Genomic DNA, 11,864 nt, shown 5'->3' on the forward strand with positions numbered 1-11,864 from the left:
TCACGTCATCAAAACCAAATTAAATCTAATTGGATGGGAATCTACGTTGCATTTGATGCACCACCACAAGATGAATCGACAGATTCGGCGGTATTCATTCGTGGCAAATCATTGCAGCTTGGTGGCGGTGGCGTTAGCATAGTAGCATGGACGATGAGATGATTGAAAATGAACACAACGGAGATCTAGTCCTATTGGCAGACATCCATTTAAAATGTAGGCAATGGCATGAAAAAAGTGGTTTCTACTTTTACTTTTATACTTTAAGTAAATTTACAAGCCTGTACTTTGTTACTTTTACTTGAGTAAAGAAGTTTAATCAGTACTTCCACTTTTACCAGAGTATTTTTTAACACAAGTATCTGTACTTTTACTCAAGTACGGAAAGTTAGTACTTTTGCTATCTCTGATTACAATCTTACGCTGCACCATCTAGTGGTTGGAGACAGAAAAGTGCTGCATGAAACCTGAAATAAAGTTGTGAAAGTTGTCAAAAAAAGAAGTTAGAGATAAAACTTAGACTTAGATAAATGATCCTTTTCATTAGTTCTTGTTTCCATTGTTTTAGAGCTGCCATTTATTTAGAATACCTTTAGTGTTACAGTCAGTTAAGCATGTAATAAAATCTTTTTTTAGTGTGCCTTTCTTCTTTTTACTTACATAACTGCAGTTATGCAACTCCCCCCTTCCCACACACACAGGAAACTTATTACTGTTTTTTTTTTATGAACTGTGATTGGCTGTATGAAAATCCCTGCTCAGGTGATGTTGATGACCTTATTTAAATATTCATATTAGTAAGACTATTAACCTGGAACCTGGAACAAGCTGGTCAATTTTGAGATTACTGTTGCATTTCTTAAGAAGTAAAAATGAATATTTCATCAATTACCATACTTTCTCTATCAGGTTTAAATGACACAAGTCCAAAATGCAGATCAGCTCTTTTTTTTCTCAGTTTCACATGTTACTGCATAACTGTCTTGGTAAATGTTTCTCTTATTCTGATAATCATATTTGATAATGCATTTCATGAACCAATGTATATTCTACTATGTGCCTTTTGCATTAATGCACTTTATGGAACAGCAGGTTTCTATCCGAAACTTCTTTGGGATCTGCTCTCTCCTGTTCATGTTATCTCTTATTCAGGATGTCTTTTGCAGGCTCATATGTTGTACTCCTTTGGCTGCAGTGATATGTCAATTCTTGCCCTAATGGCATATGATCGGTATTTGGCTATATGTCGTCCTTTGGAATACCACTCTGTCATGTCAGTACAAAGGGTCATTAAGATGGCATGTTCTTTTTGGTTAACATCATCTTTTATCATTGCAGTTAACATTTTTCTTACATCGAGATTGAAGCTATGCAGTCGATATATAAACAGACTGTTCTGTGTAAACTGGAGCATTGTGTCACTGGCCTGTCAACTTAATGAAACGTCTATTAATGAAATTGTTGCAAATATTACAATAGTAATTTATGTATTACATGGTTTCTTCATTGTATGGTCTTACATGTATATCATCAAAAGATGTGCCAATTCTATAGAAAACAGGGCAAAGTTTGTGCAAACCTGTGTTCCACATTTAATCTCTCTGTCTACATTTATTGTGACTATAATGATTGATGTTACTTATAATCGACTTAGCTCCAAAGATTTACCACAGACTCTGCAAAATTTTATTGCAATGGAATTTCTTATCATTCCTCCCCTAATGAATCCACTCATTTATGGCTTCAAGTTAAATAAAGTTAGAAGCAGAATTATTGATATTTATACTTTTAAATGTAAATCAATGTAAATACCTTTCAGATGTACAAAGCATTACTGTTATTAACTGTTATAAGGCTCCTTAAAAATATGTGCATTATCTATTGCTTCCATTGTTGATATCAGATTGCATACAGAATAGGTTTCCCATAGCAATATCTTTATTTTGATGTTATTTTTCTCACATGCTATTTTGAGCAGGCTACATGTACTGTAAATGTAACTTCAGCAGTGTCCCTGTTTATATAAAATGCATTTATGTTATTACTTATAAGACATAAAAAACACACCATCTCACTCTCTGTTAAAGTGTGAAGATTGCTGCTGAGAGGAGTCTCTTAGGAATTATTTATTGTACTACAAGGAGAAAAATGACACCTGCAGCAAAAGTTAAAGAAAATTATTTAAAGTAATTTGTGCTGTCAGAAATCCTCTGATATTTTTTCTAAGAAAAAATTTCCAAAATAAAAAAAAATAATTTTCTTTGAAATAATATTACGATAGGTGCTGGGTTAACATAATTTTCTCTAAAATAAGTTAAAACAAAATATGTAAAATGGGGGATTATGCTTTTATGTGGAGTTACATTTTAAGGTCATGGTTCCGCAACAGAAACTACACAAGTTCAAAACCCTCATCAAAAATCTTCAATTTTTTCTTTCACATCTTATGAATAAATCCACAAAGATCACATGCTATGTAGTAATATAACTGTAAATGCAAGTCAATAAACATGAATACATTTAGGACTTGTATTCCTTACTTGTTGTCAGCTGAAAAACAGATACAGTATGACTCAGACATTTTATCTGAGAATACAAGTTTCCCAGTCACCATTAGACGTTTTGAAGCTATAACTTCTTAAATTTAGGATTACCAAATTTATGAATATAAATCTAAAACCCCTAATAAAGCTGTTACTTTTCTTACTGGTTGTTGGCAGCATTACACCTGAAGATTGTTCACCTACTGGTATTAAATAAGGAGAAGAGGAAGAAGACAAAAACTAAACCATTGATCAATGCCATATCTTTATAATGTTGTTTTCAATGCATGTACAGTATAATTTTTGATCGATGGCTCATTTTCCATCTTCTTTCTCCTCTTTTTTGTAGTTTGAAGGCATTTAGCAAACAACTATTAGATGTATTGCTTCCACCAACTGGTAGGGACAGGTTAATCAGGGGTTGTAGATTCATATTCTGTGAAATGGAGTTTCAGAACATATCTGAACATAACGAATATGTCAGGCTCGGAACAATTGGACATAGTATTCGAGGCGGACAGTAAGATTTCTCAAAATGTATATTAGAAACAGAACTACAGTAAAACGCGTCTAAGCAAGGAACCTCTGCAGGAGGAGCCAACAGGTTAGTGACCACATCCATCTGGCGGTGGATAATAATGAACATGTGAGTCACTAACCTGGTCACTAACCTAGCCGAGAGCATAAAGTTGATTCCAACCTTTCGGCTGCCAACCAGATGCGGAAGGCACCACCCAGAGAGTCTCAGATGCAAATGTCTCGGAGGTTAGAGGACAGCAAGGAGATCATAACAGAGCAGACGAAGGAAGGCAGGATAATCCAGGGGCGAAGCCAAAGCCAGTGTTGAAGACGTGCTCGGTAGTCAGAGCCAGGAGATCCGTGGTCCGAGGAGGTGCTGAAGGGAAATCCACAAACCTGGAAGTAGCAAGGGGTCTGACCCGGGACCAGTGTTGGGCACGTTACTTTGAAAAAGTAATTAATTATAATTACTAGTTACTTCTCCAAAAAATTTACTGAGATGTTAACTGAGTTACTCCACAATAAAAGTAACTAGTTACTAGTAATAGTAACTACTGCATTACTCTTGCGTTTCTTGCCCCTGTAACCCTCACCACCCGGCCCCCACCTTCTCACCGTGTGTTTCAAAAGCCAGCTGAATACAGTGGACGACAAAGACAAGTACCTGCAGAGAGTTTTGCATTTATTGCAACTCAGTGTAAATTACATCAGGGGGGAACGCTATCTGACGGGCCTATAAACCCCATCAGATAGCGTTGCCCCTGCTTAACATGGGGGAACGGTATCTAATGGGCTTCTAAATCTCATCAGATAACATTCCTCCTGCTTAACATGGGGGGAACGGTATCTGATGCAGTGTAAATATCATCAGGCTGCATTACCTCTACTCATGGGTGTGAAGTATTTTAACAGGGTGTTTAAATCTGGTGAGTGTCTGTAATTAATAACTGGGGATGTCTAATTCTGAAATCCTGTGTGTTTGGGTTGTTATAGATACTGCAACATCCATCCATCCATCCATCCATCCATCCATCCATCCATCCACCCATCCACCCATCCATCCATCCATCCATCCATCCCGATTTCTCCCTTTTTCCATATAGGCTAACATTTGATCGTTCACGCTCTACCCTGTGGCGAGAGCCCAGGGTGGCTGTTACGCACCTTTAGCGAGCATGCGCATTTCCTGTCACTTGCGCGGTGAAACGTGCCGCCTGCGCTGTGAGGAGATGCAGGGGAAACCGTATCTGATGGGGAAATGCAGCTCGACGTAACACCGGTATTTTCATTTGGAAAACGTTGTTTTGCTGCTGGAGTCTTCCTCACTCTCCATCTGTCTGTGTGTGCTGTACGTTAACATCCGCCAGCGGAAACACCCATCTACCCAACTGACAGACATAATTTTACTATACATCAGCCAATCTCATCCTCCCCTCTCTCGTGACAAGGCACTTACGAGTCCTATCATGAAAAAAGGTTAATTGTGCGACCTGAGTAACGTGCAGTAACGGGGTGTTGGCAATGGTAACTGCGTTATAGTTACAGTCAAGGTAATTAGTTAGATTACTCGTTACAAAAAAAGGTAACGGCGTTAGTAACCGTTACTCCCTTCACTGCCTGGGACACATGAAAAGTGGGGTGAATTCTCATAGGATGAGGGAGCTAGAGGCGGACAGTCACTGGGTTCACCACCTTGGCAACGGGGATCGGCCCGATGAAACAGAGTGCCAGCTTCCTGCTTTCCACCCTAAGGGGCAGGTCCTTGGTGGAGGGCCAAACCTTCTCACCCACTGGGTAATCAGGGCTGCTAACCCTCCAGTGCTTTGCAGCCCTTGTTTGGCTATCTGATACATAACACAAAGCTCTGTTAGCACTCCTCCAGGCATCGCTTGCCCCTCAAAATGGATCACGAAGCCAATGGAACCTTCAGATTTTTCTCTGGAATGGTGAACACCGTTGACTGAAAACCAAACACAACAAAAAACTAGAGAGCCCAGTGGTGCTAGAAGGAGCACAATTTATGGTGTATTCAATCCATGACCGTTGACTGGACCATCTTGTAGGATCAGACTCACAGAGTATATGAACATTTAGTCTCCACCTCTTGGTTAGCCCTCTCTGTCTGGCTGTCAGTCTGAGGATGGAACCCTGGCGATAGACTGACAGAGATCCCAAGCAGAGCGCAGAATTCTTTCCTGTTTTGAGACACAAACTAGAAACTATGTCCTCCGGTAGACCATGGAGGTGAAAAACCTCACACAACAATCCCTCAGATTTTTGGAATCACAGGAATTTTTGGAAAACATGTTGATGATGGTAAAAATATTTTCTTCAGAATTGGGTAAACAGGTGATGAAATCCATGGCAATGAATCAGAATCAGAATCAGAAATAGTTTGATAATCCCAGGGGGAAATTACTTTTGTTAATGTTGGACCATGGTGGAGACAGAATAGACTTCTAGAAGTTTTAGATTGATTGCAATGGGGGCAAGCTACCGCAAACTCCTGTACATGGAGTCAGTCCAAACCAAAAAAGGAGTCTTGGACCCCTCCAACTAACGTCTCCATTCCTCCAGAGCCAGCTTGACCGCTAGCAGTTCTCCGTCCCCAACATCATAGTTCTTCTCTGCACTTTAAAGTTTCTTAGAAAAAACAGCACATAGGTCAATGTGACCATCTCTGGCTTCCTGACTGAAGACCGCCCTGACCCTAGTGCTGGAGGCATCCACCTCTACAATAAATAATTTTTCAGTGTCAGGAGAAACCAGAGCTGGTTCAGAGGTAAACAGAGATTTAGGGTTTTGAAAGGCTTGATCAGCCTGTTCGTTAAACAAAACCTAACCTTAGGAGAAGTGTAAGGGCAGGAAAGGGCGCAGCTACCTGACTGTTGTTTCTGATTAATCTCCTGTAGAAATTAGCAAACCCAGGAAACCTCGGCAGTCTCTTGTCTTTGGGTACAGGCCAGTGGGTAACCTTTCCCATAGAGATCTGATTAGGAGAAACCACAAAACCCAGGAATGACATTGTGTCAACATGAAATTCCCATTTCTGAGCCTTAACAAACAATTCATTTTGTAAAGGGTGCAACAGATTAGCTCTGACATGTTTTTATGGGACTACAGGTTCCAAGGGTAAATGATAATATCATCTAAATAGACAAAAACAAAATGTCCCACCATGTCACTAAGTACCTCATTTAATAAGTTCTGGAGGACAGCTGGAACATTGGTGAGACCAAAAGGCATGACTAGATACTCATAGTGTCCAGTAGGAGTATTGAAAGCTGTCTTCCACTCATCACCCTGACAGATTCGTACAAAATGGTACACATTGCGTACTTAGTGAATCATTTTGCACCCTGAATCTGGTCAAAAGCTGAATTGATTAGTGGAATGGTATAGAGATTCATTGCCGTTATAATATTAAGACCTCTGTAGTCTATGCACCATCTGAGAGAACTGTCCATCTTCCCTACCAAAAAGAAGCCCACACCAGTAGGTGAGAAAGAGGGACGACCATGTTGGAATCCTCAGGCTTGCCCACCAGAGGGCGCCGAGGATCCTCTTCTGCTCTTTGTTGTTTTCTTTTAGGACTGGAGTTACTGTTGGGATCTGGAGATTACCTTCTGTCTCCAGCAGAGTGCGCCGTGGGTCTCTCGATCTTCTAGCCGAGTTTTCTTGATGATAAGAGTAGGATAGCTTTTGTCATGTCATTCCTGTCCGGAGAAGCCCTTGAATGGGCGGAGACCAGGTTTCCGTTTGAAACCAGATTTAACTGTACCTATGGGAGATTCATCCAGGAGTTAGAAAGGACTTTTAATCAAGTCTCTAATAAGTCCATCGTTTCAAGTGGACTATTTGAAATTAAACAGGGAGATAGATCCGTTGCCGAGTTTTCTTTAGACTTCCGGGTTAAAGCAGCCGTTTCCGGGTGGAACGAGTCTGCGCTCAAAACCGCTTATCTCCTTGCTTTGAATGAACCAGTCAGGAATGAGCTAGCATTTTACGATGAGCCAGCTAACCTTGAAGGCCTCATAGAGCTAGCTATTGGGTTAGATATTGAACTGCAAAACAGATCCAGAGCCGTCCAGCTTCAGACTCTGGATTCCAGTTCCCTTCTGCGCCAGGTCAATCTCAGCTCACATATACTCGATCTTCACTTAGTTTCATCTGTTAAAGGACTCAAAATAGGCCCACTAGTTACACCTCAAACAGTTAGAGTTCCCCGCCAGCCTGATCAGACACCTGAACCCGTCACCTTTGTTTCTGAACCTGTTCCCATGCCTGATTTTCTAGCCTCTGAACCGGTAATCCGTTCTGGAACTCTAATTTTTCAACCCGTTAACTTGTTGCCAAAATCAATCATCAAACCTGTTAGCTCAGCTCCGAAGACCCCTCGGCATAAGAAACGGCATCGCCGTAAGTCAGCTCTGTGCCGTCTAGAGACCCCTGAGTCTGCTCTGTGCCGTCCAGAGATCCCTGAGCCTGCCCTGTGCCGTCCAGAGACCCCTGAGCTTACATTTAAAAGGGCTTCAGAGTGCGGAGTTGGTGGAAATATGCCTCCAAGAGCCTCTCAGCAGGGGCCACAAACCGCCAAGAGCCCTCTACAGGCGCTTCAAGCCACTTCAGACACTGAACATGTGCCTCCATGGGTGGTCTCCCCTGTTCCTGAGATGGAGCCACAGTCGGTGGTTTTCCCTGTTCCTGACGTGGAGCCGCAATCGGCGGGCTCCTCTGTTCCTGTCCAGGAGCCGCAGGTGGCGGTCTCCTCTGAGCCTGTCCCTGAACCACAGTCGGTGGTCCCCTCGGTTCCTGACCCGGAGCCGCATTCGGCGGGCTCCCCTGTTCCTGACCCGGCCACCTGAGACTCTGTCCCGCTGCCAGTCCCTCGGCCGGCCACCTGAGACTCTATCCCGCTGCCGGTCCCTCGGCCAGCCACCTGAGACTCTGTCCCGCTGCCGGTCCCACGGCCGGCCACCTGAGACGTTGCCCAAGAAATCGTCTGGGATTTCTTTTGTTTTCATCCACCGTAAGTGGATCGTTTTTTGTTCTGGACTCTGTTTTTGTTTTTGCCCTCCTGGCCTGTTTCTCCCTTCGCCCACCCTGGGTGGGTTGTTTTTTGTTTTCTGGACTCTGTTTTTTGTTGTTTCTGGCCCTCCTTGCCCTAGTGCCCCCTCCGCCCACCTTGGGTGGGTTGTTTTTTGTTTATTTTTTGGACTTTTTCAGAGGGCGTCTGGAATCCGCCCTTGAGGGGGGGCTCTGTTGGGATCCTCAGGCTTGCCCACCAGAGGGCGCCGAGGATCCTCTTCTGCTCTTTGTTGTTTTCTTTTAGGACTGGAGTTACTGTTGGGATCTGGAGATTACCTTCTGTCTCCAGCAGAGTGCGCCGTGGGTCTCCTAGGGCTGGAGTCTTCCAGCACACCTGAGACGCATCTACTCATCAGGAGACCTTCCCTTTATAAACACCTGCCAGACCTTGCTTCTACGCCGCAGTGTTGATCTTAGTTTGGTTAGCAACCTGAGCCTCTGTATCTGAAAGAATCTTAGTTGTCTCTAGTGAGAGATCAGATTCTAACTCTCCTTTGTTTATGCCTCACAGGAAACCTGTCGCTAGTCTGAAGCTCTGGGTGAGCTGCCTCACAGGAAACCTGTCTCTAGCCTGAAGCTCTGGGTGAGCTTAACCTGCCTATCAGCCCTGGTGAGCCAACCTGAAGATTCCTAAGTGGAATTTACCTGAAGATTCCTATGTGGATTGTACCTGAAGATTCCTATGTGGAATAAACCTGAAGATTCCTATGTGGATATCCCCTGCTGTTCTCTGTGAAGAGCTGGAAGCTCAGATCAAGGTCTGCCAGGCTAAGTCTGAAGCTAGACGCTTTAGCTCCTCGTGAACTCTGCTAATCAACAGTCTCTGGTCCCAGTCAAGACTTCAGTGAACCAGCCCGGACCAGTTCCAGATCCAGTACATAATCTTGTGTTTTTGTGAAACTTCAATAAACTCTGTTAACCTTTTACCCAGCCTCCATAGTGTTCTGCATATGGGCTTGCATCTTTAACCCATCGTGACAGACCCAGAGATATATTTCTCCATGGCTTTTGATTCTGGAATATAACCTTCCTCTCGGGGTACCTGGGGAGAAGGACAGTCTAGCTTGGCTTAGCTGGATTCTCCCCCCTCCTACTGAGCCTGTCCTTTTACTAGACAAGATCTCTCTCGGTGTCCCTCTCCGCCGCAGTAGAGGCACATTTTCAGCTTGAAATGTCGATCCCTCTCCTCCATGGAAAGACGGATGTGTCACAGCTGCATCGGTACAGTGCCAAGTACATCGCTACAGGTGCCAGAGGAATAGAAGAAGCATCAGAATGCACATTTGCTGATGTGAGCTCTCTGCGCTATTCTAAGAAGTGAAGATCAAACCAAGAAGCCAGACCCTGTAGCTGCTTCAAAAACTGAGGGTAGGCTCTGGTGGAGAGTTCATCTTCTATCCTTTCCTTCAGCCCAGTGATAAATACACCCACGAGAGCTTCCTCGGTCCAGTGACTCTCCTGGACGCTAGCTAATGGAAGTCAATAATATACTTTGGCACAGTCCGATCTCCCTGTCTCAAAGAAAGGAGTCCTCTTGATGCCTCCCTACTGGGAAGCACTGAGCAGAAATCAGCTGGAAAAATCACCAGCTGTGAAATCCAGCTGGATGATTTCTCACAGCCCGTGGCAGATGCCACCCAGAGAATTCCTTGATCCAAAGCCAAGAAGGCTGCTAAACTGGCTGATGAGCAGAAGCAAGTAGACTAGGGAAGGCTAGAGTTTACAGGAGGCAAAGCCAAAGCAGGTGTCAATGAGGTTAACAGGAGTCCAGGCCAAAACATCAAAGACCCAGTGGGGTTACCAAAGGGAAATATAGGTTAGGATCAGGAGACAGATCTAGCATTGTAAGCAGGCAGGATCCAGCAGGAGTCCAAAGACAGACCAGGCAAACAGATCAGAACAGGGGCACACAGGCTCAGAGGTCCAAAGGCAGAATCTAAACACTAAAACATTAAACTAGCAATAAAAAAGTAGAACACTTTGGTTCAATTTGGAGCTTGACGCGGGGGTGGTGACCTCTGGATGACTAATAAGTCATCTTTAACAAAAGTAATCTGAAACAACAGTAGAACATAGGATTTTTTTTTTTTTACAAAGAATAATTTTTTTAAGTACTAACAACTCAGTCTGTTTTCTGAGTTCTTTCTTAGATTCTAGCAGCCCAAGCATCTCCTATTTGCTGACACGCTCTGCACTGTGCATCTGAAATGCAAAGCGCTAAACTCTCCTTGGTGCTTGTGAAATTACAGCAGTCACCGCAACTTGTCTGAATGCACTGTAACTGTGATTATGTGCAGGCATTCGAACTTGTTGAGACAAACATAGATATATGTGTCTCACAAATAAAAATGTATGTATCCCAAATATATGTATGTGTATGTGCATGTTTGTCTTGAGGAATGTTGATTTGAGTTTTCCAAGTTTCCCACAATATTAGACAGTTGTAATCAACACCTATTATTGATAGAAGGTCATTAAAATAATTATAAAAAGTTTGCTTTGGGCTTAAGCTTACAATAAACCTTTAAGAATATTTCTCATGCCCCCAAATATAAAAATACTTGAAATCAAAACATCACCCGCCCCCCACCCCACCCCACCCCACCCCCATCCCTAAATTTAGACTCAGAATACAGGATTATTGACAATTTTGACATTTGTTCATTCTTTTGCTCTCTTGTGCACATTGCTATCATTCTGAAAGCCTTGAATCATAGGGGATCCTTCACTAATTCCATTTGCAATGTTTCTGGTAAAGAAAAACAAAAACAAAAACAAAAAAATCAATTTGATGATCAGCAGAACTGTTTATTCTAATTTCATCTTTATTGTTTTTATTGGTGGAGCTAGTTTTCTGGCCATCACTGTTCAGAATCACTGGGGGAGTTGTAAACTTTCCTTTACCAGCATTTACCTTCTTGGTAATTTCAAGACACTTTTTTGATATTTTTTTTTTCATTTCCATAACAGCTATTTTCTCCAGATACTTCTCAAGATCCTTAGTTGAACAGAGGCATCTTTAACTGAATACCTAATGTTGGCTGATCCCTCTTTCAGATGTGCTTCCAGATGAAAACGCTCTTTAGTTTCAGATAATACACAAGAATCTAAGAGTAAAAGAGTGTAAGCCACTAGGAAGGGGTGAAAAAATGTCAAACCAAACAAAATGTCGAAAGAAAACAAACAATTTTCCACAAAATCAACTGACGAATTGCTGTGCTATATAATAGATAAACACTGAATGTGTTGAATTTAATTTCAACGTCAACTTCTTTATGTTGCTCGAGAAAAAGATTCTATTTTCATTAAAAGTGCAACTCAGTTGTTAACTCGAATGTAAATAACATTTCAAATAGAGAAAGACACAAACTTTCATTGATTACTGTTCTTTTCCTTTTCCTTTCCCTATTCCATCCTCTTATAAAAGAAAAAAAAAAACTTTTTCTAAACTTTTTTTTATACAAACACTTCAGTGCCTCTTATGGCAAAATGTTTTTTAAAATGATGTAATCACTCAATCCTGCAAGGGAATACATTTGCTTTCTGAAGTATTTGTTCACTGTAGAAACAACTCTGAAGCTACAAACTTTCCACCAATCAAGTTCAAAAGAAACTGATTGGATGATTTGAAATATTTAATTAGCTGAATTTGCTTTACAATGTTATTTTATTGTTGCAAGAGCCAGGCTGGTCACTTGAAGAGTTCAAGTCAGC

The 11,864-nt window shown here is 42.1% G+C and overlaps 1 protein-coding gene across 1 annotated transcript; it reads left to right on the forward strand.

Annotated features, from left to right (window-relative positions):
* The first annotated feature begins 872 nt into the window (after window positions 1-872).
* LOC119796533 (olfactory receptor 6N2-like) lies at window positions 873-1,808 on the forward strand. The gene has a single exon (XM_038305130.1). The coding sequence runs from the start codon at window positions 873-875 to the stop codon at window positions 1,806-1,808; it is 936 nt and encodes a 311-aa protein (XP_038161058.1).
* The last annotated feature ends 10,056 nt before the right edge of the window (window positions 1,809-11,864 follow it).

This window comes from Cyprinodon tularosa, unplaced genomic scaffold (genome assembly GCF_016077235.1).
Source record: "Cyprinodon tularosa strain WSP-4 unplaced genomic scaffold, ASM1607723v1 ctg551, whole genome shotgun sequence".
NCBI classification, from domain to species: Eukaryota; Metazoa; Chordata; class Actinopteri; order Cyprinodontiformes; family Cyprinodontidae; genus Cyprinodon; species Cyprinodon tularosa.